Source organism: Aulonocara sp. 'chitande type north' Nkhata Bay, linkage group LG2 (genome assembly GCF_057382095.1).
Source record: "Aulonocara sp. 'chitande type north' Nkhata Bay isolate Kocher_YH1m ecotype deep benthic linkage group LG2, A_spYH_male_GT1.1, whole genome shotgun sequence".
In the NCBI taxonomy this organism is placed as follows: Eukaryota; Metazoa; Chordata; class Actinopteri; order Cichliformes; family Cichlidae; genus Aulonocara; species Aulonocara sp. 'chitande type north' Nkhata Bay.
The window spans coordinates 32,247,187-32,274,685 of NC_141345.1; the positions used below are offsets into that span (position 1 = coordinate 32,247,187).

At 37.4% G+C, this 27,499-nt stretch overlaps 1 protein-coding gene across 2 annotated transcripts; it reads right to left on the minus strand.

The window, feature by feature from the left end:
• Positions 1-1,282: 1,282 nt before the first annotated feature.
• On the minus strand, positions 1,283-27,279 carry tapt1a (transmembrane anterior posterior transformation 1a). Of its 2 annotated transcripts, none has more exons than XM_086259548.1 (14): positions 25,343-25,476; positions 24,110-24,184; positions 23,543-23,661; positions 17,516-17,678; positions 15,333-15,468; positions 14,556-14,653; positions 14,221-14,290; positions 13,221-13,301; positions 11,783-11,892; positions 11,591-11,650; positions 11,397-11,465; positions 11,113-11,189; positions 9,445-9,614; positions 1,283-4,210 (listed from the first exon to the last, which is right to left on the minus strand). In XM_086259548.1, the coding sequence occupies exons 3-14, from the start codon at positions 23,656-23,658 to the stop codon at positions 3,882-3,884; spliced, it is 1,479 nt and encodes a 492-aa protein (XP_086115674.1). In that variant the 5' UTR covers positions 23,659-23,661; positions 24,110-24,184; positions 25,343-25,476; the 3' UTR covers positions 1,283-3,881. The 2 variants fall into 2 exon arrangements, with proteins under 2 accessions (XP_086115674.1, XP_086115666.1); XM_086259540.1 differs by lacking the exon at positions 24,110-24,184 and adding an exon at positions 27,054-27,279 and having other exon boundaries at positions 1,294-4,210; positions 25,343-25,473.
• Positions 27,280-27,499: the final 220 nt, after the last annotated feature.

A 27,499-nucleotide genomic window follows, 5' to 3' on the forward strand; every position in this document is an offset into this window, starting at 1 on the left:
ACACAGTAACATCCTTGTCCTCTTTCTGGAGTGCATGGGGCCCCAGCTCCTGGTGACAGAGGGGCCTCCTGTTTGGAAACCTTTGATCACTGATTGTGAGCACATTTCTTCAGTGACAACACACACTCATTAGACCTGCAGAGGAGCAGATGAGACTTTCAGTTTTACAGACACATGATATGCTAGACTGAGGCAGTAGAATTAATTAGTAGATTCATTAAGAACAGTTTTTAGTGTATCTACAACTAAATGATCTCATTAAAAATATAAATGCAAGATTAAATTCTGTCCTCCTTTTTCATACTGCTCTAGAAAGACGATAAATTTAACACTTGCTGCATCATGACTACAGATAATTTTTCTCTTCTTTCAGCTGCTGATAGTCTTCCCTATATTGGTTTTAATAATTTTATCAAGTAAGATGTTTCAGAAATTGGAATGTAAATGACCACCATATCTTGCGTATGGATGTGGACTTTGTCCAAGTGTCACTATCATTCCCGTCAACCTTTCTCAAGACAAATTCCTGTCAGATCTGACAGAGCTGAAGCTCGTCTGTTCTCAGCAGTGTAAGGAGCTTAGCCCTCTAAGAATGTCTGTTACAGATTTACTCTGCCTGTCCTTCACTTCTGAACAGGTACTCAGGTACTGTGCAGCCCAGTATCAGGTCAGGCAGGGTTCATGGATAAAGCTTACAGGAAGTTTGACGGGGGGAAAAAAGAAGCACCTTGATGCTTCCTGTCATCAACAAAAAAAAGGAAATCCTAATCTGACTTTGTACTCTGAAAGCTAAAGCCACTGATGAGTGGTTCTTTAAATGGCTAAATTAAAAACATTCACTCAGTGACATCAGTTTATTTTCTCTTTATACTTCTGGAAGCACTGTAGGCCTGCATCTTTTTGTAGCCTGCATCCTTATCACACCACTGGTATCCGTCAGCAAAAAGTTTGCTCAACTGTCCTGCAAGCAAAGCAGTTTCTATGATTTCATTCATAGAGCTGTAAGAACTTTTTACCAATGAACGTTCGGTCTTGACCTTACAAAATCCCAACTCAAGATCCAGTTCCCAATGTTCATCCAGAGTTCGAGTGTATCACAGGGAGCGAGTGATACAGGTCAGGATCATCTGAAATGATGGATCATTAGATAACAAGCATTATCATATAATTTAATACAAAACGTTTGATGCTGCATTTGGGTAAGTAAAATAAGCTTGCGCATACTCACAGTGAACTTTAAAACATAGTTTCAGACTTGAAGTTTGAATAATTCTGATTCTCAGTCATGAACTTGAGTTAAACAGCAAATAATTTGAGGTTCGAAAGTGAACTTTTTCCAAATACATACCCTCAAAAACACAACCCAGAATGCTTTAGCTCTGCATGTAGCTACAATAAAACAGCACACTTAAGAAATCAACTTTATTACTCCAAATGGGCAAGTTCATACAATATCAAGGTAGGAATTAAATATGGAATCAAACTGAAGAAACAAAGCAGGCAGTGTACTGGACCATCGCAGCTTGCATAAGAGCACTTCTACAGTGCTTCTATATCCATTAACCCCGTTAAGCTCAGGTGTGCTCAGCTGGGCCCAGTTGAGGTTCGGTCAGATCTCCACTGCACACCTGGAACATCAGCACCAACTCTGTGTACAGTGAAGACTGAACCAGCTCCATCAGGCAGCTCCAAAAATAGATCGTCCTTATTACAATAAAGAAACGTTTCTCCAAAATACAATCAAACAGATGCTGATACATGTAAACACTATATACACCTTCTGTTTAAAAAAACAAAAAGCAAGCTTTCTTTGCCAAAATAACATTAAATATATCACTGTTAAGTATTTTACAACCAAAAAAGTACTTGTTTTTACATCCCCAAATAAAAGAAGCGATGGGCAGAGTGCGTCAAAAAAGCGGAACGTGAACACAAGTGACCTGAGTTTTTAATCTGATGATTATAAAATAATTAGTGTGAGTGAAGGGTTTGTCTAACTCTGCCATTTTTGATTAGCTGCTGTCAATCAAAATGCTAAGATCAACTTTGTAAACATGGAGGAAACAAGAAAGTGCTCAGTGATATATTGCCGTAATTTTACAATTCAGATCTGATGAAACAAAAGTGATTGAAAGATTTGGCACGAATTTGAATCATAAACTTCTAATAAAGTTAAAAAAAAATGTATTATGTTTAAACTAAATTACACAAATGGGTGTCAAATTAAAACTTGATGACATTCCTGGTCTCTTTAAGGTGTTTTTACTTTTAGATGATTCACACAATTTACAAAAAAAAAATAAAATAAAATAAAATCATAGCGAACAACGCTGCAAGGTCAGTCAAAAAAGAAAAGTCTTAAAACACACACACAAAAGGCATTTTGTTGTGTAAATATTGCTTCTATTATCCTAAGATGTAAACATTAGAGCATCACTAGAGTCGAATGAGAAACATGACCGTATTTAAAGGCAATACGGCCCATCAGTGCATTCAAAAGTAACTAAAGATTAAATACCATTCATCAAAAAATTATGCTCCAATTTGAGGCACCCCACCAAAAGAGAACTCTTCCGATTGATTATGTCCATTTAACAGATAGCTGCGTGTAAACTGTCTTAAACTAAGTGATTGGAAAATCAAGATTATAATGGGCTATGACATACAAATGCACTTTTTCCATAATTTTAAAAGGACTTCTGCTCTATGACTGGCTATGTAAGTGGGTGGTAGATGCAGCAGATTTAGAGTCAGCAGTCATTAACTGCTTTGGCTAATACTGTACGCTGACTGGGTTGTTTAATGAAAGGCTGTTGAGTTGGCGAAGGCGCAGGATGGCTGCAAATGTCTTTAGCTAATGGCTGTGTAAATGAATGTTTTTTAATCTAAAAAATAATCACTGTTTTTAGCTGTGTTTGCAACACCTGTAATTCATACTGGATTGAAAAATTTGAACCAGCTTCACTGAGGTACGGACTTTAATCAACAGATCTCTAATATTGACAGTGTGTAACCGTTCAGAGCCATGTTTCCTAACCTTTCAGTCATGTCAGTTTCAGTCTCTTAAATCAAAACAATGTCTGATTAAAAACCCTTCATTATTCAGTTTTGACTCCAGTTTTTTCTGCTCTGCTTTTTAAGTTCATCTGAATATTTTCTAGACAACCACAATGTAAAAAAAAGATGAGAATTTTGCGAGCCTTGGGTTGCAAACTGCCATATAATAACAGAGCTACATTTCTTAGCTCAGATGTTTTAAATAACCTCTGTTTTTGTTTTCTTGCAAATTTTCATATGTTGAATGTTTAGTACTTAGTACTTAAAATAAACCCCAACACTTGTTTTCTGGTGGAAAAAAGCAAATTCTCATCATTCAAGTGTCACTTTTGATGTCAGAGTTTGGAAGTTTTTTCTGGCTGCTGAGCGAACTGAGAAACTTCTCTCCTTCTGGTCCCACTGCTGCTCATACAGGAAGTGCTAGAGTGCCTTCACACTTACACATATGCTCACTCGCACACACTCTCGCACCCCAACCCTGATCCTAAATCGCGTGCACACACAAACACACACACACACACACACACGCTCTGACATATGCCAGTTCATCCTGACAACTCGGCTGCAACACTCTCACTTTCTGTCCTCTTCTGTTTTATCAGCCAGGTGAAGTTTTCCCTGTGAAACTTCTCGACTTCAGCTTTCAACAGCAGCAGGATTGTCTGACTTTTTCTTTTTTTTAACAATAATTTACTGTAATGTCACTGATTTTATAAGTACTCAGCGTTCTGCTGCTGTTGGCCAGGAGAGCCAGGCTGGGAGGCCATTGGTCTCCGTCTTTCCTGAGTGGTTAGTCGCTACATCAGTGTCTGCTTGGAGGCTGATCAGTCAATGCGGTTTCCACAGATTGTGAATCGGTCAATCTCAAGGAGGTCTTTTTTGGAGGTCTTGTGCTTTGTTTCAGAGGGCAGCTGTGCCTCCTCCTCCTCTTCCTCATCCTCGTCATCTTCCTTTAAGAGCATGGATGGAAGTTGTTCAGCATCAGCATCAGGTGGTGGACTAGGTGGACGGCTAGCTGGTTTAGCAGGTGAGGGATAGGTAAATGGTGGAGGAAACAAATCAGTCCTAGGGATAGGCTGAGTGGTCACAGACGAGATGGAAGAGGATGTTGGGCTGCAGGGAGTGGCAGGGATCTGCACCACCTTAGATTCACCTGTGAGGAACAAATTTAAAAACACATTTAATGACAAAACAAATACCATGTAGATGGGTTCATTTATGCATAGGTAATTTGCCACTAAGACTGGCTTTAACAAAGAGCCAACCCAGCAGCTTCAATCCCGCTCGTCTCAGTTCTACACGTGAGCTTAGGAACAGTGCTCTGTGCAGTCCAATCACTGTAGGAAGTTGAGTAAAACACAAGTAAACAAATCTTCACACCCACAGTGCAGGCAAAATGCAAGCTGTACAGAGTAGACCGCTAGATTTATTCAAGCATGTCCCTTTCATCAAACAAGTGTGAGGCAAGTGAAAACTGATTAATGTCTGTGTAGACAAGCTTAACATTTAAAAGACATAATTCCACTGGTTTTTCCAGTTATTAAGATTAATCCCACCGTTATACGGTCCAGCTGTGTACTAGTTCAGTTTCAGAATCACAATACTTTATTAATTCTGATTCTAAAATCGAACTGATAGGCGGGAGGAGGTTGACTGCATCTGCACGGACAATAACTGGACAAACCAGTTTCAAAACAGCAGGAGAGAAAACAACCAGAAAAAGATGCTGATGTAAAACATACACCAGCACAGCTGGACCTCACAATTCACTTCATTATGTTTAGAGAAACACTGCAAAGGCTTTTCACTTTGAGAGCAGACCACAGTTACTTTAGGAAAATCAATTAAACAGAATAATTCATCATATCAGAGAGAATTGAGCAAGAAGACTGTCCACAGAGACGACTGCCTCGCCCCGGGCTATCTGACTACAGCAAACTTTTGGTTCTTTCTGTAGACAGAGATGAATAGACATTTAACTAGAGAGAAAACTACAACACACTGAGCAAATGGACTGTGTAGGTTAGACACGCACTACATGTGTGTGTCTAAGCTATCAAAGAAAAAAAACATCAACCATGATAAAAGCCATGAAAAAACAAAAATCAAAAAACAAAAAAACAAAAAAAAACCCAAAACAAAAATAAAAGAAAGCAAATGTTTTAGGCAAACAGAATATAGGAAAATTCCATGTTCGGTTCCACCTAAATAATTTAGCATTAAATCAGTGAAGAATATAAAATGAGGCATACCTGTCAGTGGCGTGCACACCCTTTCTAAGCTTCACCATTTCATTTATTCTGATGGGGTCAGGCTTCACAGTACTGCTGTTTTATTAGGTGGTGAATGTCACATATTTGAGAGTCTTAAATTCTTCCCATGACAGAAAAGGTGGACTCTGACCAATCAAAGCTCCTCATTTTCACAACTTATCTATTGTGTGGCAGTTCAAATTTTTTTTAAAAAAGAAGCCGTTTTCTACTGAGACCTGACAGCATCAATGATATTTTTTGATTTGAACTGAGGAAAAAAAATTATATATTTAAACTATATGAATGAAACAGTCATCATTTGCATAATCACAGCTGTTATAAGAGAAACATGACACTCAAAGAATCCTGAACTGAAACCTAGGAAAAGCAAAGCAAACTATTTTATCAGACAGGCAATAAAAACTATAAATGTATTTTAAAAAAAAGATTGTTCAAATGGCTTACTTTTAGAAGCATTTTCCTATTAGCAAAATATTGATAAACCGATCAGACAGAGTCTTCTACCTCAAAACATGATGTAGTGAATGCTCTGCGGCTATAGTTGTACACTCAGTTATTCTTGTGTTCTTCATTAACACAAAACTTGCCAATGATGCTGAGGAAATACGTAAAAGCAGTTCAGATTCTACACCGAAGATGGAAAAATCGAAACTATCAGTTACCCTGATGGCAAAAATCACTCTGCAACAAACAAAGAAGAAAAAAAATACAGTATCAGTTGATAGCCATCCTCTCATCTCCTTAACCACTTCACTTATCCAAATTATGGTCACAGGTTCAATTCAATTGACTGATTCTTATATAGCGCTTTTCTACTCTCCCAGAGTACTCAAAGCGCTGTATACAACATGCCTCATTCACCTATTCACACCCACTCATACAAGCACTTCTAAACTCAAGTGCAAACTAATAAACATTCACACACATTCACACTCCGATGAGCGCATCAGAGAGCAACTTGGGGTTAGTATCTTGCCCAAGGATATTTGGCATGCAGACTGGGGAAGCCAAGGATCGAACCACCAACCTTCCAATCAGTAGCTGATCTGCTCTACCACCTGAGCTACAGCCACCCCAGGTGGGCTGTGGTTTATCCTAGAAACTGGTTGATAGGAGGCTACAGTCTGGACAGGTCAACAGTCACACTAATAGCCTCAACTCCTTATAATCAATGGCACAGAGCAGGAACAAAATCATAGCATGCTAGCCTTAAGCTGTCTTCCACTATAAAGCAACCAGGCCAGATGCTCATGTCAGTTTTGTCAATGTCATTTAGCTGCTAAGGAACCAGATATCGGTTTCACTAGCTTTTACATTACAAGGATATGTAACAAAAAAAATCAAGCGCTAAATTAGCGCTTCTTGTGTATTGTGTACAGACAGACAGATGATGTCTGTTGTTATTAAATATCCCATTATCTAATTTTTATATTAACTTCCTAACTAATTTTTCCAGGTATAGTCGAGGGGGCTACATTCCCTTCAACCCTAGAAAAAAAAAAATCTATAGATCTGTTATTTGAGTCACACATTGCAGCTTTCTCCATTTCTCTGGAGATATGTGAGCTTTAATAAAAGTTAACCACCATCTGGCTTGAAATGGCTACTGTGAAACCGCTCATTACACATTTCTCCCCTTTGGAGAAAAACATGCAGTATAGACAGATGGCAGATCTTCGTATTATTTGAAGGCAGAGCATTGCAAAGACAAAGACATAGTGCAGTGAATCCAGTTGAGCAGCAGGTAAAGCTTAAGGCGCCCACCAAAGTAGTTTAATGTCAGAATAGTGAGCATGGTATTTAAGGTCGACGGTTCAAATCCCAAAAGCTAAATATGAAGAAAGCATAAAGAGACTTGCATTAGCTTCCCACAACCTCAAAGCATTTATTATTATACTCTGCATGCTGGAGCGTGAAGCTGTAAGCCATGTTGCTGGAGCTCTGTGAGAAACCAGATTCATTAGAAACATGAATGCTTTTGATGTTCCATGACATGATGCACCATCAGGATCTTTGTCATTTTAAAGCTCCTGCTTCGGCACAGCAGGCGGGTCTGAGGCACACACGGGAGAAAAGATCTGCAGGGATTTGGCTGAGGATGACAGGGAGATAGTGTCACCTCCAAATCTGTTTCATCAAACGTAGGTGCGGGACCAGTGAAACTCTATGCCAGACTATGAACTAAACTCTTTTGAGGAAATTCACGTGTAAATATCAGAATACAGAAAAGGGTTTGCTGTGTACTTTTTTGTTGAATAGTCTTTTTCTTAGAATATGACATAAGATGACGATCCAGTACAAAGTGCTATGACAGAACACTGCAACGTTGTATGTTTTACTACATTAAGTGTAGTGCTGGATATGTCTGTATAATTTACCAGAGAATACTGTGCCCACCTTTGTCCATTCTATCAAATATAGAAGACAAATGAAGAATTTGTTCAATAAGTTGAATAACAAAACACATTTGATAAATGTATGTTTTTGAGCCCAGACAAATTAAATTCATCACCTAATCAAAAGGTTGAAGTTCTATACTGTAGCAAATCAAATGTTGCATTAGTAGTTATTAATTGCTTGACAAAAACATCTCCAGGCATAACAGATTCATTTTGTAATTAACATCATAATGTACCAGGTTACACAATGACAAATATCAATTCATTGCAGCTCTGGAAATAAGCATCAAGGAAAGAAAAGGAAGTAGATAAAACATTATGTATACTGTTTGATTTTTTTTTTTTTTTTTTTTTGCCCCGCAAAATAGTTTTGGGATCACAGAGTTGTGTTTTGGTTTTTTTTGGTTTTTTTTAAATGCTGAGGGAATTAATCAAGTGCTAACCTGTAATCTTGAAAAGACTTACCTGACCCAAAAAAATCAAATCAAATCAAATCAAGGTTTCAAGGATCCCCACTTTCTGCTTGTTTCCACTAAATGTCTGAAGCTGAGCCGGGGCTTTACCTGTTGCCACATTTGTCTGTACCTAAATGTCAGCTAAATGTCCAACATTTACATTTAAGTGCCAACTAGATACCTAAAAAGATCAACGTAACTCTGTTAGGTGGGGGGCCCATTTGGTAAGACTTTAGAAATTGCATGAGACTGAAAGCAATATCTAGCATCACTTCAACAAATATGTAAATTGCTATTCTGAATGGTAGTCTGAGACATAAAGAGTAATAAAACATTGTTTTCTTTTGAAAACCATTACAGGTTTCTATTGCTGAACAAAACGAAAGAAAGAAAGGAAGAAAGAGAACAACTGTGTAGGAGAAAGAGCAATACGAAACATTCATCAACAAAATTAAATCCCAGGACGTCTCATTTACAAGATATCTATTCCTGCCAGCCAAACAACACCCTCTCAGGTCCCAGCATTTTTCATATCTCTAAAATAAGATTCAGACTTCAAAATACCACAAAAGTTTCAACCAAAAGTTTTTTGTTCAAAGGTGGTGTGTATGTAATTCCAAATAAATACTTATGATATATTTGTACTGTAGCTATTTAAATATTAATAATTTATGTCAGTGCTTCATGTTCTGCATGTTCTTGACTGTTGGAGACCTGATAGATACAGTGTAATTAGTAAAAGTGAGTATAATCAAGCTGAGGTGAATGTATAATTACGTAAAATGACTGGTAGCACTGACCATTAGACAAGGTCAAACTCTGGTTTTCTTTGCGCTGAATGTTTGATTATAATTTATTACGGACTGGTTAAGCTACTGGTGACATGCTCTACGCTTGAGGTCACAGCTGATGTCATCTTGTTTAGAAAGCATCACATTTATAGATATAAAATGTAATTGCTTTTATGTGTAATTTACAATTATCTATTAAATTCATCTTTAAAAAGAACCACTAACACAAAAACTGTTTTCTGTTTGACTTTTCACATTTCTCTGGCATGCAAATGTTTCATGAGTCATGCTGAATCCCTTCAAGAGATAATTAGTGTTGTAGTCATAAATCCCATGGGGACTCAAACCTATGGATCCTTGTGGGTGTAAATAATAGCTTTTACAAAATATTAATCCATAACATATCTGGGATTTTTATTATAACCAAGGTTTTTTCTCATCTTAATCTTTTGAGGGTTTTTTTCTTTACCTGAAGGTGTGCGGCACCTGGCTGGGTCAGCTTTGCTAGGGCTCTTGGCAGAGGAGGATGGTGCAGTCGAGGGCCTCTCAAACAGTTTGTCCTCCATTTTGGCTCTCTTGACATAGACACATGATTTCCCCAGGAGTACAATACTGTTCAACACTTTCAGTGTTACCAGTCTACAAAGGGAAAGGGGAGGGAAAGGGGATATTTGATTAGAAAAAGACTACATTTTTTTCCTGTTCTTCAGGTAGTATTACAGAGCTTTAAATGTACCATCCAGCTAGTCTGGACAGATGAAAGTCTATTAAAAAAAACTTACTCTAACTTAAAGAGATGCCATAATTTAAAATCAGCTTTAATTTCAAACATATTAAAGCTTTGTAGTTTTTTCCAGTCTGCGGGCTAAATTAAATAATAAATACATTAGGTGTCTACATTTTGATCAAAACACAGCCTTCTAATGCAAATTACCATTCATATAATAGCTTTTTGAATCTTTCTTTGTTTTATTTAGTGCTGAAATTTTATCACAATGCTATCTTGAACTAGGGCATAGCTATAATGAATCTCTTACCATCTGGCTTCAATCGCCAGTGTTCACATCCCACCACCAACGCCAGGATGTTAGTGTGCACTGTCTTTCTGTGTTTGTGGGCTTTGCTATAAGGCCGAGAGTCTGGTACTGTGATGAGTGAGAGACAGACACATTTGGGTCTGTGGACCACTCCTTGCTGTGACAGAGCGTGTCAGTGCAGCTGAATCTTTGCCAAGGCACAGCGGTCTGTTCAAGCTAGGGCTATTTTTAAATCGGAGGATAGGGGAGGCCAGAGATGGCACTAGAGATGACAACATTGTATTCTTCACCCTAAGGGAAACTCTTCAATGGTACGTGCCCCGATGGGATCCGGCAAATGAGAATGAGCAAGGCTATCAGCAACTCAGCACAGGGTGGATGTGAGAGCACAATGTTAATGCTTATGTAACTGTGTGTGTCTCTGAATATGAATGTGTGTTTATGACAGTGCCTGCATGGGTGAGTGTGCATCCATGAGACAACGCAACCATGTTTTTACCTTCACCATGTGACGATGTTTGTGTGAGGTTCTCTGCATATCTAGCACAAGTAAATTAAAGTATCCCAATATTTTAGTCTTTACTGACTTAAAAAAACATGTCATGTTAAGTGGGTTAAGCATTTAGTTTACTAAACAGAAGGGGTTATCACAAAGACCAGTTTCAGTCATCAATCTTTCCTAAAGATACTTTTCATGGTCAGATTATATTACAGCCGAGCCCTGGTATTCGTGGGGGTTAGGGACCACAACAGCCCGCGAATAGCTCAAATCTGCGAAAACTTTAGACCCCATCTAAAAACGCTTATAATTGCCTATATTTTAATTTTCTGAAGGCTTTGTATTTGAAATTTGCATACTGTTTGGAGAATGTTCTTTTTTAAGAAAACAAAATTTTCTGTACAAATACAGAAAAAAGTGAATAGGTGAATATATGATTACTGAACTGCAAATGGCTGGGGTTCAACTACACTTGCATGTATTTAAAACAACAACAACAAAAAGATCTTCTGTGAGGTAAAATGGCATAATAAGGATTAAAAGCTCACTCATTTTGCAGGATGTATAAAAAAATCAATACAGGACAACTCTAAAAACTCACCCAAGATAAAAGAGCAGTACACAGGTGTATGATAGTGCTCCCTGCAACCTCACTGAACTCATCACCACTCTGATGAGCTGTTAAAAAAAACAGAAACACCAGTATTAATGGAATTATTTATCCATTTTGAAAACAAAATGGAAACATTTCATTTTAGCAATAATAAGAACCATTAAACACTTTTAGAACATCGTGGAGTTTTGAAACTTGCTTGTGTGCCAACAACCAACTCTATTCTGGTATTTAGTTCCTGAATATCAACAACAGACTGCATTCTCTCTTACCAGAACAGCCAATGGCAGGGGGATGAAGCCCATCCTCCGGGCCACTGAGTCACTGTAGTCAGTACAAGCCTACACAGTGACAGACGAGCATAAATTACAGCACTTGACAAAACTGAATTGATTAGCTGCGTGGGCTCCACGCTGTTTATGTAAGTATAATGATGGCAATGTGAAAAAACGAGGCAGTTGCTTACATTCTTCTGCCGACTGCTGACGAGATCAAAAGCCAAACTGGCTCTATATTCACTGTACACCTGGAAAATGGACAAGAAAATAATTCAGTACAGGAAAAAGAAAAAGGCAAGGTATCCCATATAGTATCATACATGTTCTCATGCAAAGTCACGGTGATGACTGAAAGAAAGGACACCAGGTTCTGTTCTTACATCTGCAGTGATGTCATTGAATTTTGTGATAAAGGCATGTTTGATGACATCAACTGCAACTTCAGAGGTGACAACCATAAAAACGTCAGGGAACAACACCCACAGGTGATCTGAGAGGGGAAAAAAAAAAGTTAATTATTTTAGCCAAAATTTTTGGAAGGATCAAATAATCCTTCAATATTTGTATATGTATGTTTCTCCTTGTTTTGGTCGTGTTTTATTTTTTTCTATGTTAATACGCTACACCATTAGCCAAATTATTGAAGTCATCTTCTAATTGTATCTGTTTCTCTAGTGGCTGCCCAAAGAAAATTTACATTACTGCAAACCTTCACTGAATATACTGGACTTGCAGCACTGCAAGTTTTCTTTGGGCAGCCACTGGAGCAATTACAAAAATAAGTTAATTAATTCAGTTAATGGTATAGGGTATTAAACAGAAAATACTAAAGCATAACCAAAATAAAAGGATCATTTTCCAGTGCGTTTGATTCATATTGATACAAAAATACCAAAACAGCAAATCCTCATATTAATTGAGATGATGGCCACCTTAATATTTTTACTGTTTCACTAAACCACATCAGTTTTGCGTGATCAGCAGGTCAAAATATTCTTTGTCTTATACTCATAGTCAGTCTGTCCTAAACAAGACTTTCTAACAACTCCCTTTTTAAGACCAGACTCTCCCTTTAAGGCAGCTTGCTTCTGTTTGACACTCCCATATGAACACAACGAAGCAGGAAAAACAAGGGAAGCAAGTGTGAAACTGAGTATTTAAAGCAATATTAAGCCTGAGCTTGTCACTCTTAAGAGAAACATTAATGATTTTTTAAAGGTGTTCACTTAATGGCATTTCCATTTAATGTACAAAACAGCTAAGCTTTATCCATTAGGGCTCAGTAAATATTGTGCTGTTGTACTGAGAAAAGCTCAGCCCATTCTGAGCCACACCTGACAAATTATATGTTGTTTGAAAGTTTTTGTGATTTATATACCTCTTTAGCAACAGTAGCTCTGCTGGTATTAGTAAATCAGTGTTATGATTTCAGCTGACAAGCCACATCTGTCATCTACTGTGTGTCTGACTTTGAGACTGGCAGGAGGAGCTGACTTTTCAGAGAGCTGTCATAGAGAAATATCCCAGCCCTCACTCCTCACTTTGCTCCGTCTCATTGACTGAGGTTTACTGGAGAAAACTCCCCAAGGTGTTGCAATGTATCAGCTGAAACAGCAAGAAAGGAGCTGCTCAGGATTTTTGTAAACATTTTTACCATGGCAAGCACTGACCCCAGTCTGTTTTTTTCCTGTTGTTGTTTTTTTTTTTTTACTTTTAAAGACATTTATGATAAAAAAACAAAACAAAACAACAACTTACTTTTCTAGTAATATAAAAATGTGCATAAAAGTATAGTTTAAAGGAGGGAAACATGATTACCGGGGTTCCAGGAGAACTGCTCCATATTTCTGAGACAAACGATGAGTAGAAGGACATAGCTGGTGAACCGTTCTTTGATATCTGTGGGAAAAAATTGTTATTATAGTCTCCCATCTATGGAGAAACCTGTGTAAGAATATTAGATAGATAAGCATCTCCATTTTAGCTGAACACATGGTCTTCAGTCTGCTGTAGTTCAATATCTAAACAGCTTGAGTCAACAAGAAAGATCTGTGAATTTTCAAAAAGCATTTCATGTTACAGTGGATTTTGCGACAGCAGTACATCCTATAAGCATCGCTGTATTATAATTTTAATAATGTGGCTACAAAGGTTTGGTTATTATCCATACAAATGATCTTATGGTAACAAGAGCCCAGCTCCATGACCAGCCATTGTACTGGGATGGAGTAACCAGAGAGGCAAATGGCAGATGATTCAGGGTTGTTGTGTTCCCCTGTCATCTGATTACAATAAGAACGATCAAGATAAAAAAAAACAACCCAAAAAACAGTGCCTTTGGGAATACAAAAAGAGAACCAAAGTTTTTAATCAAATACACTGGCTGTACTGTTCTTTCAAAATGCAAAATGAATTAACTTTCCCAATGAAGCAAGATTAATTCAATTCTGTAACTTAAATCCATCCATCAGTTTTTTAAAGATATCCAATAGAAATGTCATGAATCTATCTAACTACAGTATTTTTCTATCTATCGCCACCATTCTGACTTTGGTACAAGTATTTCCAAGGGATAATTCAGTTTTAAAGAAGCTTCAGAGAACTTCGAAGTATATAATTTAGTCTGGATTCTAAACTTTTCCTGTTACTACGAACAAATCATTCTTACTGGTGATTATTTTTGTAGTGTAATTGTTGACAGTGACAAAGCAGATGTGAAATTCAATAAAATACATGTTTTATGTATTTTTAGACCAGTACTTTTCTAAAATAGTACTAATAATGTACTGCATTTTTGATAAAGCGCTGGATAGCTCACCACTGTTGGACATTTGGAATAAATTGTTCTTCTCAAATTTCTTGAACACACTTCCTTTGATTTCCACAAACTATGTTTGAGAGAAAAGAAAAGAAAAGACAGAAATGCAGTCAGCACTTTTATGACAAAAAATAAAAACAGAAGACGGTCATGTTGCAGGTACAACATTTCATCACTAATATACCAGCGTTAATGTTTCTGGATACACCATCATGCAAATACTTTTTTTTCTGTTTGTATAAGTGTTTCATTGCAATTCAAAAAAAACACTTCAGGTGTACACTATTGTGTTTTATACTACAACACTCTGTGTGTGTGAGTGTGTGTGTACTAACATTGTTGGACATCATGATGGTGAGCAGGGACTTGTTGTGAGAATTAAAAGCGACATTCAGGGTAGAGGCTTGGACCATGATGAGGATAGCATGAAGGACTGAGGAAATGATAATCAGGAAAACAACATCCGAATCAACCTAAACCAAACAATATGATCACTGAACTCAGTCACATTAAAAATGAATTAAAAGTAATGTAAGCTAGTGCTTAGATCAACCCTGACCTGAAACAACACATTCAACACTTAACTTGGCATCTTGCAACTATAACTGGGAGTCATTCCTTTGAGATACTCTTGAACAGCATTACGTCTAGTCCTTTCACTGAAGGCTGTTTAGTAAATAATAAATACAAATCTCAGCATATGAAAACTTACATCAAGCAACAGATGTATTAAATGTAACAGTTATAAACTTAAGGAAACTATAGCTAAAATTATATTGCTTCAGTCTTCCTCTAGACTACAGCTAAAAATTAATCTTTGTTGCCTTTCAGTACCAGTCTGTCACTCAAGCCAAAAGAAACTCAAAACAAAATTTCACTCTAGTGGCACTTGGAAATGAAGAGTTCACAATGAAAAATAAAAACTACAAGTATTATGTGAGACTATAACTGTATATCATCTGTCAAAAATAAAACTGAAGCTAAAAAAAAGAAAAAAGAAGAGACTAGAAGATGCCGCCCTTAAAATCCAATTTGGTGTACTTTACTGATGACTTTAAAACTTGCCTCAAAACTCTCACAACGCTGCTATGAAGCTTTAGCAGGAAGGATACAGACATAAAAGACTGCCATGAAAAAGTGAGGGATGACTCCAATATTATCTCTTTTCCGTTCTTTGGGTTCTGTGGCTGTCCAGTACAGAGCATCCAGGATGTCTTGCCCAAAAGAAGAGAATAGACGGTCTGCAACCTAACAGTGGAGGGAAGGATGAAATCACAAGTTAACTTGATATAACGTAACTTAATATGACAATAGTTACATTAGTAATGTCTAATATAATATATCAATATCTTATCTGTATGAACAGGTAAGATTTTAGCAACAAATTCACTGACGTAACACTATACCTCTTATTAAAACTTTGGGATTAAAGCTGTTAGAGGAGCTTTTCAATCAGAATAATTACACTTCCCCCCAAAAGTAGAGCATTGTAATATGACAGATACACAAATTCATCAGATGTTCACTATGACACAAATTAGATCAACATTTTTGCAGCTCTGTCCTTATGCTTCATATGGTTGTCTGTCATTACCATCATTAGATATTTTTTGGTCTAGTAGGGTCTTATAAAACCACATAAAGCTCATGATCCACAGAGAAGTGCTAAGCTTTATTATGTATGCTGGTGTTTCCCCGAGGTTGACTGCTTGTCAACCTCAGGGAAACACTGTGCTAAAATGAAATGAGGGCACACAAATTAAGTAAAAAATAACAATTTAGTTTTAATTTTTTTATGTATTTATATCCCCTTTGGCTTCTTTTTGGGGTGGAGGGTTATTTTGTAGGGGGATGGGCTGCCCTTAAATGAAAATGGTAACACTAGATATCAGAAGAAGTAGACCACCACTTGCTGTACACACTGTTTAAGTTCTAACAATTAGTACCGTATTTCCCGGACTACAAAGCGCACCTGAATATTAGCCGCACAAGCTAAAATCAGGGGAAAATCCTGTTTTGTACATACATTAGCCGCACCTGACCAAAAGCCGCAGGTGTTTCAATGTTGACTTATCATATGTAAGAGAATATGCACAAAGGGAATTGTCAGGAAAGAGATGGCTGTTTGGAGACACACCCCTTTTATTAATATTTTGAAAAACAAGTTATGGGTACATATTTGCATAACTTTTTAGGTATATGAAGTGACACGGCTTTAACAAGAAGAAAAGTCAGTCATTCACCACCATCTTTCTCTTCTTCCTGCGCACTAAAACCACCAAAGTCCTCTTCTCCGGTGTCGGAAACGAACAGGCTCAGGGTGGCTTCGTCATCCACTCTCAGCTTCTTTCCTTCGTTGTCACTTACAAAACCAACCAAAGAAATCCTCGTTGTCAGTGTCGGAGTCGAACACCCTCAGAAGGGCCGTGGCGGTGTCCTCCTCTCCATGCAGCAGTCCAGCCCTTTGAAATCCGTTGGTGATCGTGGATGTTTTCACACTTTTCCACGCTGTCAGAATCCACCGGTGGAGTTGAGCATAACTTGCTTTTCGCAAGTTTATCGGCGCTCGTCATCCACGCCTCCCGCTGAACGCGTAGCGCTACTTTGAAGTTTGTTTTTCGCGCTACTTGTACAGCACTACGTTGCCTGGCGGATGGACATGTGACCAACATACCACTCTTGATCCCCGATACTGTGTGTCTGATCACATGCCCTTCCGCCAGGCAACGTAGTGCCGTACAACAGCGGAACAAACAAAACAAATCGTCTTACGATATGACAAAAATCATGGACAATCCATAGAAAAGCCGCACCCAACTAAAAGCAGCAGGGTTCAAAGCTGGTGCAAAAAGTAGCGGCTTATAGCCCGACAATTACGGTAATAAAATCCATCATGTAACACGACCATCACTCTTTAGTGTAGTAATCCTTGGGTACTTCCCTAAACTGGCAGTGTATTAACACACGGGCTGCATAAACAAACTGACTATTCATATAAAACAGATGGAAAATAAAATTACAAGTAAAATTTGTTGTAAGGAGGCAAAACAAGGAAAGTAGAAGTAAGATGTAAACAAAGACAAAATATGTCTATACAGTTTGTATTTAATAAGTACATGTTTTAATAATTGAAACATGTATTCACACTAAACTGTAAAAACTAATGTTAAAATTCTAGTTTGTCTCAGATGTAATGTCTTTGCAGGAGCAACATCTGCATCCTTGCATATAAGCATGTGATCAAAGTATAAACTGACATCAGTTTTTAGACATCAATGTGTGAAGTGTGGGTTACCTCGAGCATGTTGTAGATGATGTAGAGTTTGATGACGGACTGTCCTCTGATCAGGTGGTACATCATGGAGTAATCCACATAATGCATCATGGAGAAGCAGAGCACCAGGATCAGGCCTCTCAGCATGTCACACACCTGCGCTGGCTGCAGAAGCCGCGACCCACTGACCCCACACACACACACACACACACACACACACACACACACACACAAAGTATTGGCATTAATACTGAAAGACAAGAGTGCACTGCTTTGACCATTCCTGTGTATGTAAATGCACTGTGCCATGCTAAGACATATATCAACATGCACACACGAAAAAGGTTAAACGTGTTATTACACCTTATAACACCATGCCAAAAGGTACAAATGCTTACAAATACAAACACATTTTTACCAGGGGAAAAGTGTGAACATGAAGACATACAAGCATTTAAAGCATCAACACATAAAAACACCCTTTTCTAATCTTGGCATCAGTAAGAGCTTTTCTAGCAAACAGTGTGGTCAAAGCAGCTGAGTGAAGACCAAGTACACAGACAGCTGATTTAATTCACTACCAGAACGAGCTCTGTTTTCTTTCTTTTTTTTTTTAATCTCACATGAGGAAACATAAGACCAACACAGGCAGGGAACAAGAATTCATTTCTGTTCAAAATGAGATAAACCTTACAAAGGAAAAGGGAACCGGGAGTGATAACACACAGAGTACATGATGAAATATTAAAGATAGTATCTCCTTTATACTAAAGTTATCTTATTCATAAGATTTATCTCTTTTTAATATGGTTCTGTCTTTGTTCAGTCTTGTCTTTGAACATCTGTCTTTATGGACAAATTAGTGCAGCACTTTGAACAGAAATGTTTAAAATAGTGAACAAGTAAATGAAAGGTGAAAAAAACAAAACAAAACAGGCTTCAACATCACATACTGCAGTGATAGTAGTGTGTTCATGTCTTTTATGACCACATGTGTCAGAGTTGCATTTTTTTTTAATACTAAACATCTATGGCTGGCAGTGGCAGCATGTTAAGAGGAGGGCAGACAAATCCAGAGGACCATTTAGTATTTAATATGTGGCTGGGAAGAGCGGCTGAGAGCTTCATTCTAACACATCCTGCATATTTTCCATGTAAACTGTGACTGGTCTGTATGCGCAAAACTCCCCCTGACTACTGCAGTAAAAATACATTGCATTCATTAGATTTTTTTCACAAAGGGAAGCAGTTTCCATAGATGGACACTGATGTGCTGACTTTTAAAATACGATGAAGCACAATAGTTTAACTGATCTTAATTACGAGACTTTCTTGTAATGAAGTTATTTTGTTGTTATTTGAATACAACTTACAGTACAAATACTATTTAATGGTCTTCAACTAAACTAGTATAACCTACACTAAGAAATTCACAAGACATGGCAGTACAACAGTTAACTCTAACACCCATCATTACCTTCAGTTAGTTTAGCTGAAGCTGATTAATTAAAAATAAATAAATAAAAATCACACGTGAACAGAACATGTTTTGAAATAGCAGTGCTGGAGACATTGAAAGTAGGGCTGGGCGATATGGACTAAAATTCATATCGTGATATAATTTGAAGCACGTGCGGTAACGATATATATCACGATATATTCTTTTCTTCTGTATAACGTATTTTCCACACTATAAAGGCACACTTAAAATCCTTTAATTTTCTCAAAAATCGAGAGTGTGCCTTATGTATGAATTCTGGTTGTGCTTACTGACCTCGAACCGATTTGGGCGTGCAGAAATCTGTTAAAAAATGTTTTTAGGGACAAATGCAATCGCATAGCAGGATGCTATACACGGGCCAAACTTCAGTCAGGAGAACAACTGAGATTATTCATCCACAATACGAGGTTAGTTATTAATATACTGCAGCAACATGGGAATAGAGCAACTGCGAGAGAATTCAACATTAATGAATCAATGTTACGGAAGTGGAGGAAGCGCAGTTTTTGGCTTTTCCCTTATTTCGAAAGTGCTTCATGTCTTTGCTATGACTGTCACCCGGCATAATTTGCAGATGATAATGGTTGTAGCCGGTGCGATGCTTTCGACTAAAACAGGCGCAGCTTAATGACATCATCAACATGCGCTATCACGATAGAGATTTTGACTATATCGCTCTATCGTTGGCCAAATTTATATCGTATATCGTATATCGTTTATATCGTTTATATCGTTTATATCGCCCACCCCTGATTGAAAGTTGTAAAATATGAATTATTCTGGGAGCTGACTACAAAATGAGTGTTTAAAAAAAAAAAAAAAGAAAAAAAAAAAAAAAGAGCTGAGCTTGTGAAGATGTGATGTGAACCAGTTTTGTCATGACTCCCTCTCTTTTTTAAAATCACTGCACAGCTGAGCACAAAGCTAAGAAAATAAGATAAAGAGCTGTGTTTTTTCTGTTAAGCAAAAACTACAATGGTTGTCCCAACAGTGAAGAACTTGGATGTTTACACAAAAAAAATAGATATTCAAACACAGTTGTTTGTTGCGGAAACAACTGTGCAAAACCAGAGATAAACTTATGGCACTGATGAGTTCTTCCCCCCCTTCTCTGATGCAATACCGCCATCCAGTGGTCACACTAAAGTCATTCATTAAAAGATGTTTGAGTAGAAACAAAAGCATCAGAGATCCTGAATTCTTCATTATGAATAGTTTTACTGTTGTGCACCAGGATAAAAATGTGCTGCCAAAAAGATAAAGCTCAGTTATAGACGCAGTTGCTTAGAGATATAGTAAGTGTGTAAGGTGAGTGTAAGAAGAGTAAAAACACATAAAGTTTATGATAATTTTATCATTTTTCCACTTAACTGGATAATTGGCTTTGTCTGCAAAAGACAAAGTGAGTTATTAAAGGAAATGACTCCAAATGTTGTTTTGTCTACAAAATACCTCAGGCATTCATTTATAACTATATAAAATAAAAGCAACACGATCTCACACTTAAAAAGTCAATTTAAAAGACTATTTGTCCTGTCTTATTTGGCACATTACTTTTGCATTTAATAAATTGTTGAAGACTTTATTCCAATCCAAAACAGTTGTACCCTGCTCTCTAAAATATGATTAAAGTGCTAGCAGAAAACAAACCCCCTTACCACACATACTCCTCTTATTCTAAACATACTTTCTAGATACAAAGCTGCTTCAGACAGCTGGTAAAGCACACTGCGCAAAGTAGTTGTCATAGTCTTTATTCTAAAAGCATTATCTCCACAACACACATGATTATTATGTTTTATAGTTAGCTATGCGCTGCATTTAAAATAGCCATCACTTTGTGCCAATACAAGACATCAGCCTAAAACAGTCATTCAAAAGCACAGACCAGACATGAAGAGCGCTATGATAGAACCTTGCTAAAAAAGCTGAGTTTTTTCCTACCAAAAATAACAACTGAAAGCAAAGAAAATAAGCCCCAAACTGCTCCAAACAGGCAGCCTTCCAGTTTGAGCTAGTGTAGTCACGGTCACGCAATACTGTGACAAGAACACAGTCTCACAACAGTTTGTGAAAAAGTCACAACCTGTAATCTACTCATTCATGTTTCTGGACATGAATTTTAATATTCTTTCGTTTTGTGTCCCTAAACATGACTTTTTCAATGGTCTCATATGAACACAAACTTTATATTGACCGTTTTTAAAAGGTTAAAAAGTTCAAATGTAAAAAGTTCACCTTTGAATGGTGGTGGATTTGGTGGTGGAGTGAATAATTTTAACACCCACACACAGGACATATTTTTGGTTATGCTTTTTACTTCATGTATCTTTGGTAAAATGCCTTGGTTATGTTTCAGCATTACAAAACAAACAAAAAAAAACGCCCAAAACTGCTCATATTTAGAAAAGAACACTTCTTTTAAAGCCCTGTGGTGTCATATCTATGATGGAAGAGTTTGGACAACAGTGCAACAGACACAAAATATCATTCTTACTAAAACACATTCGTTTTGCCCAAGTTGTGCCAACTGTCACGAAATAAAAAGAAGAAAAATGTGACAAGTCATATCCATGAACACAAACAGATAGGTTTTTTTGTGACTATTTCACATTTTGTTATGAGACGGGGCTGGATAAGACTACCATGCACACTTATTCTTTGGATCAGTGTTTGGGGGGGGGGGGGGGGGGGGGGGAGGAGAAAGAAAAACATAAGAGACCAACATGGAAGCTTTGCCTTGGAGACTGGGACATGATTTGCGGTGGCAAGCTATATATTAACAAACATGACAGACATGAAAAACCCATGAATGGATGTCGGGGACAGTGATAATGTTTATGAATCCTTAATGCCCTTGTGGGAGCGTACCTGCTTCTTCTGCAGTAGGGGCATGTGCGTGCCCTGCATGGGGAGGAAGGCAAGGGGAGACAATATACTATCAAGTACTACATCACAACAATGTGACAGCTGGCTTAAAGCTACACAGAGCACTGGCACAAACCAATAATTTCTATTTTGTTGTGGTGAAACCATTATCAAATAAACTAATTGCTAACTACTAAATCTGTAAATAAAAAAGAAAAAATGTTGGGAGTTAAATTGCAGAACAGACACCACAAGATGTCTGGAAGACCTATTTTTAGACACAAATTTCTGAAAGTTTCTAAAAATACTGAAAATTGGTGGGTAGACTGGTAAAATCAGGTGTTAGGTGTTTCTGTTAATAAAGTAACTGAGTACATATGACCTACAGACTGTATATGGAGGACTGATAGAGATTAGTGACATTCCGGGCATTTTGATCTGACAGAGAAATCATATGGCATTTCCCACTTATAGGGTATAAACTCATCACAAGGTAGCCCATCTTAAAGCACACTGTGCTTTATCCTTCTTCTTCTTCTATTTTTTTTTTTTTAAACACATTTAACATCATGTTGTACTTAGAGGTATTTGAAAACAGCAGCGACCTTTCCTTGTCTGAGATCACAAAAAAAATTAGCTCAAGGGATGTTTTCTCATACACTTTTCTAAAACTCAACTTCTTTCATTTAGAAAGGTCGGGAAAGAAAGCAGGTTTAAGGCCTTCTGCTTCACTTTTCACACTCGGGCACCAACTCCATCTTTAATATACAGTCTGTAATATGTTCATGCTAAAAGAAAGGAAACACAAACACACTGTCAAAACCTGTACTTGAAGTTCAGGTCAGTATTATAAAAGACTACGTGATTAGATTCATAATAATATCAAGGTAAAGCTCAAAGACAACTCATCAAAAAAGGATCTGTTCAAGATCGAGAATCATTAGAAGCAAACACCAGGACAAAGTATGAACTTACATTTAACAGAACAATACCATCTGACCAAAACTTCCATTATCAGATCAATATATGTTTGTATATGTATCTAACCCTCAAAAACACAAGTGCTTATTTTCTTTCCTACAGTGTATACATAGAAAATATTTACAATGTTATTTCCAGAATGCTACTTATCTTATTAACAGTGAGTCAGCAATATTACCAAATGACAAAAGAAAGAGCCTAAAACTGTGGCTCACTCTCTAAACAACCTAGGGAAGGGGGTAAATTAATCATCTGAATTAGTTTGCCAAACTTTGTAGTTAATAAAAGTAATCCCGGTTTTATTTTTATTTTTTTAAGCAAAAGCAAAATTTGGACAGATTACTATATCCGAGTCATATCATATATACTTATTTCACCACACTCTGAAAAGCTACAAAATACAACAAAGACAGCCAGATATGCCTAGTGTTAACGCTAAGAAGCCAAAACAAAACTTATAGTTTGAAGTTTACAAATATACCCAGAAATGGAAATAATTAATGTGGGGTGGTTATATCTTATATTGTGCTCCATCTTTTGTGTCATTTTATCTTATTAAGCTTTTTTTGTACTGTATAGCTTATAGCTCATTTTAAATGATCTGGTTGCTGTAAGACAGTAGTTTCCCAAAAATAAAGTACTTCTTGTCACATCTCATCTTATTCCTTTAGTAAGCAGATATAAGCAATGTATTTTACCTGAAGCCACAGCAAGGCAGAGTGAAGAGCCGGAGAAGGGCCAGCAGCACCCTGAGGGGCAGTAGGGTGAAGACGTACAGAAAGGCATCCACACACAGGAAGAAGCCGAAGATCATCAGCTGGAAAAGTCACACACAACACCACCACAAATCAAACTATGAGTCTGTAGGGTACATAGTGATCAATCATCATAAGGAAAAAAAGATGAATGAGAGTATGTACACAAAGGACATCAATCAATTACAATAACATGATGAACATAAAAAAGGTACGATTTTATCTATTTTTTTTTCTTTTAACAAGTGGAAGAAATTGTACATAGGAGAAACACCATATGTGGAAAAAAAGTACACTTAACCTTTTTATTATGCAACAGGCACATACCTTTACAGTTTCCAATATATGAACAGCCATTACCTCATCATATTCAAAGGAATGTTTTACAAGAAATGCATTGAAATGCATCTGACATCTTATTCCTACTTCTAACAGGGAAAACAGCAAGGCAACAACTACTGGTAGAATCTGGTGGGAGGGTCTGTTTGTCATTGGTGGATCCTGTCTGACCTGGGGCCTCCTGAGGTACCCTGAAGGTAGTAAGCCTGTTTCACCGGCAGTTTGTGGCTACACACATTCCTCTCCCTTCAACAGGAAAACCAAGCCAGTAACAGATATGTTAGTCTGGGATTATAAGGACACAAAGCAGCTGACAAAGCATCAACTCTGAAATAAAAACAAATAATAAAGACCTTTACAGATGAGGAGGAACTCAATAGACTGTGTGTAACTGTATAGGCATCACATTAATTTTAACTTTAGTTGTGACCAGGTTAGATGACATATATATTGAAGAAATACACATTTATTAGAGATGGCGTTAAAAATGTATGATTCCTAGAAAGTCAATATAATGTCCAGCCTGTGTGTCAGAAGAAATCAGTCTTTAAGTTCAACACTGCCATCTGGTGACTACTGAGAGGAACAACAAAAACCAAAAAATTACTAGGGTCAGTAAGGCATATTGTAAACAAACAACATAATTTTCTGATATTTCGGTGTCTACCTAATATCTATATTAATTATTAATATATTTCCCAACATTGAAAGTATGTTATAATGATTTCTCTTGATATCTGTGTAGATTTCAGTGAGGGTAGTCTAAGGACCGTGTCTCAGAATGGAACAGGGAAGAAGACCTTGGGAAAAAAAGTGAGTGGATTTCCTTTAAGTTTCATGAAGGCGTTTTACCTCTCATGCAAGAGGATTTTTCAGCTCTAAACCCAAATGGTGGAGAGTTCTAGGTAGGACCCACTATTGATCATGTGCCTTATCACCTTGGCTTTTCCACAATAACTTTTATATGATTAATTCATTCATTTTATTCCTTGTAACTTCATAAAAGGGTTAACATGGCTTCAATGTCTTTTTTAGCCTTGTAAGGGTTATGTGGCTAGCTCTTGTACATACAAAGTTATAAGGTCTCAAAAAGAAATAAAATAAAACAATGTAAAAACCATCAAAGCTAAATGAGCTCACTGTGAAGGACTCAGGTGAGATGTACATATCGATAATGTGGCAACCTAAGAGCAAGTTCAGGAGCAATGCAAAACTGACTGAGGATTCAGAATTGTAGCAAAGTCAGGAGCCAGAAGAAGAAGTGTCTCCAAATAAAGCAAGCTTACGGGCTGACTGTAAAATAATCGTATGCTTTCTGTGTACTGATGGAAATGACAGCAGACAGATGGAGAAAGCTGCAGAGAAATCAGGGCAGATGAGTTCAGGGCTGTTAATATACACTACCTTCTCGAGTTCCTTGGGAATACGCATGCATGTGTAAACTCTCTCCCTTCGTTCAGTGTACTTTGCCTCATTGTGCTCCAGGAAGTAACCTCTGGTGAGCTCGGTGCAAATGAAGCGCGTCAACGATGGATCTGGAACAACGTGAGAGCAACAGTGTTATGACAAAACCATTGTCCACAACAAATACAGCTGTCAACACAATGAGAACTCCAACAGTGACTCTGTAAAGTGAAAGAGGAGGAAGCATCTCTGTATGATGAAAACTAAAAAGTGAAGGTTTAATGGCCTTTTTAAGTGTTGTTTCAGTGTTTGACTCAAGGCTTAGACAGCTGATATACAGTGTCTGTGGCCTCTCTCTCTTTAAAGAATAACAACCATCTGCCTATGACATAATGAGTCTTGTGCTCCAACTACAGTAATTCTTCCATCATTACCAAAGAAAATATTCTATAGTTTACTTACAATCTTTTGTAACTGAGCAATTAGATGAAATAGCAGTTCAATTACAATTTAGGTTTCCAATTGTTATAAGAACAATTGAAAAATGGTGAAAAATGTCCACCATGATTTCTGTCAGGCTATCACAATAAAAATCTGGAGGGTTTTTTGTATAGAACAAAATATTGGACAAAAGAATTGTTAAAAATAGTTTCAGTCAGATTTATACTCTAATTGCCACTATCTGTGAGAACATGTCTGGCATGTCACGCTTCATAAATTGCAAACAGTAATGATTTATACATTTGGGTTTCTTTTCAGCTACAGTTTTTGTTAATAAATAATGTTAACAGTCACATTGAAAATGTATCAGTGTCCACTTTATCTAAGCCACGGTGTATGTGTTCAACTGTGTTTGCCTAATTAGACACACACTTGTAGTTAAAAGAGACGCAACGCGTTTCGGCTTGTGGCCTTCATCAGGGTCATGACCCTGATGAAGGCCACAAGCCGAAACGCATTGGTCTATTATTAAAGTTGTTCATCTTCCCTCAAGTGCTGCTGGAGTTCCTGCTTTGAAAATACTGCTGCTGCCAAAGCAACTGAATATTGTCCTATTATGTATGGGGTCAGGTGTTTCCTACTACAGCTCTTAAAATCCCCTCTACGTACTAAAGTTTAAAGCTTCCCAATTGGGGCAAAGATATCTATATATAACATCTGTTGTCATCAACTCTGGTTAACTTTAATTTCAACATTAATTAAACAGCAAAGGAGACATGTGATCTGAACTAAACCGGCCACAGCCTTACAGGGAGCCATTGTCAGACATAATCTTGTTTCAATAATTGTTGTAAGCCAAAGGTAGTAGGTTACAGGTTACAGAACCTGATCTGTGACAGGTCATGCAATAGGTGGTGTGAAATAACGTATAGAGAAACTTAGAGCAGATACAGAAGAAGGTTATGGAGCCATGCAAACTCACTAAATAGATAGTTGCACTGCCAAGATAATACGAGAGATGTTGTTTTCTCCTCTTTCAGTTGATGTGAAGCAAACGCTAGCACTGACTGTAAACAAGCTTCGACACAGCTTTAACAAACTACAGTCGTTACAGACGAAGCTTCACTCACATTAAACACTACTCTTTTGTTTAAAACGTCGTATTCACGATGCCGCAACATTATCAGAGTTAATGCCCACAGCCCCCCCAAAATAAGTTGGAAACATTTAAGACGTCTAACGGTTATTAGCAGTGCGACCCGACAGTTACCTGCTGACAGCTCCCGTTGCTCCCTCCTGACAGCGCTTATGTCGTAAAATCCCAGGGTTTCTGGCAGTTCCGGGGTTATGCCGATTTTACCCGACTTGTGCAAGCCCTCCCATGTTCTTTTTTGCCTTTTCTTCAGCTCAATTTCGGCTTCTTTCTCCTCTGACAGCTCGGTCCCCAACTGGTCCGCCATCTTTACTTTGCCCGCCTTGTCGCCCTGCGCAACGTCATCGCGGTGTGGCTGACAACGTGCGACGTCACGATGATAAAGGTAGTTTCAACATTTTTTAAAAAACATATTTTTGAAATGTTTTTTATTGGCATTAATATTTATACATTTTACTTTTCCAGTGATTCTCCGTTTAATTTAATCTAAAATGTACACAAATCTGCCATTTGTTTCCTTATTTATTCTTTAAAATAATAATACAAGATTTTAAAAATAAAGT

Excerpts from the sequence above, each read along its gene's own strand:
- tapt1a (XM_086259540.1), bottom strand. The coding sequence starts at position 27,243 with ATGGCGGACCAGTTGGGGACCGAGCTGTCAGAGGAGAAAGAAGCCGAA. Across the intron at positions 14,291-14,555 it reads CCATCATGATGTCCAACAAT|TTTGTGGAAATCAAAGGAAG; the intron begins GTTAGTACACAC and ends TCTCAAACATAG. Across the intron at positions 4,211-9,444 it reads CAGGTGCCGCACACCTTCAG|GTGAATCTAAGGTGGTGCAG; the intron begins GTAAAGAAAAAA and ends TGTTCCTCACAG.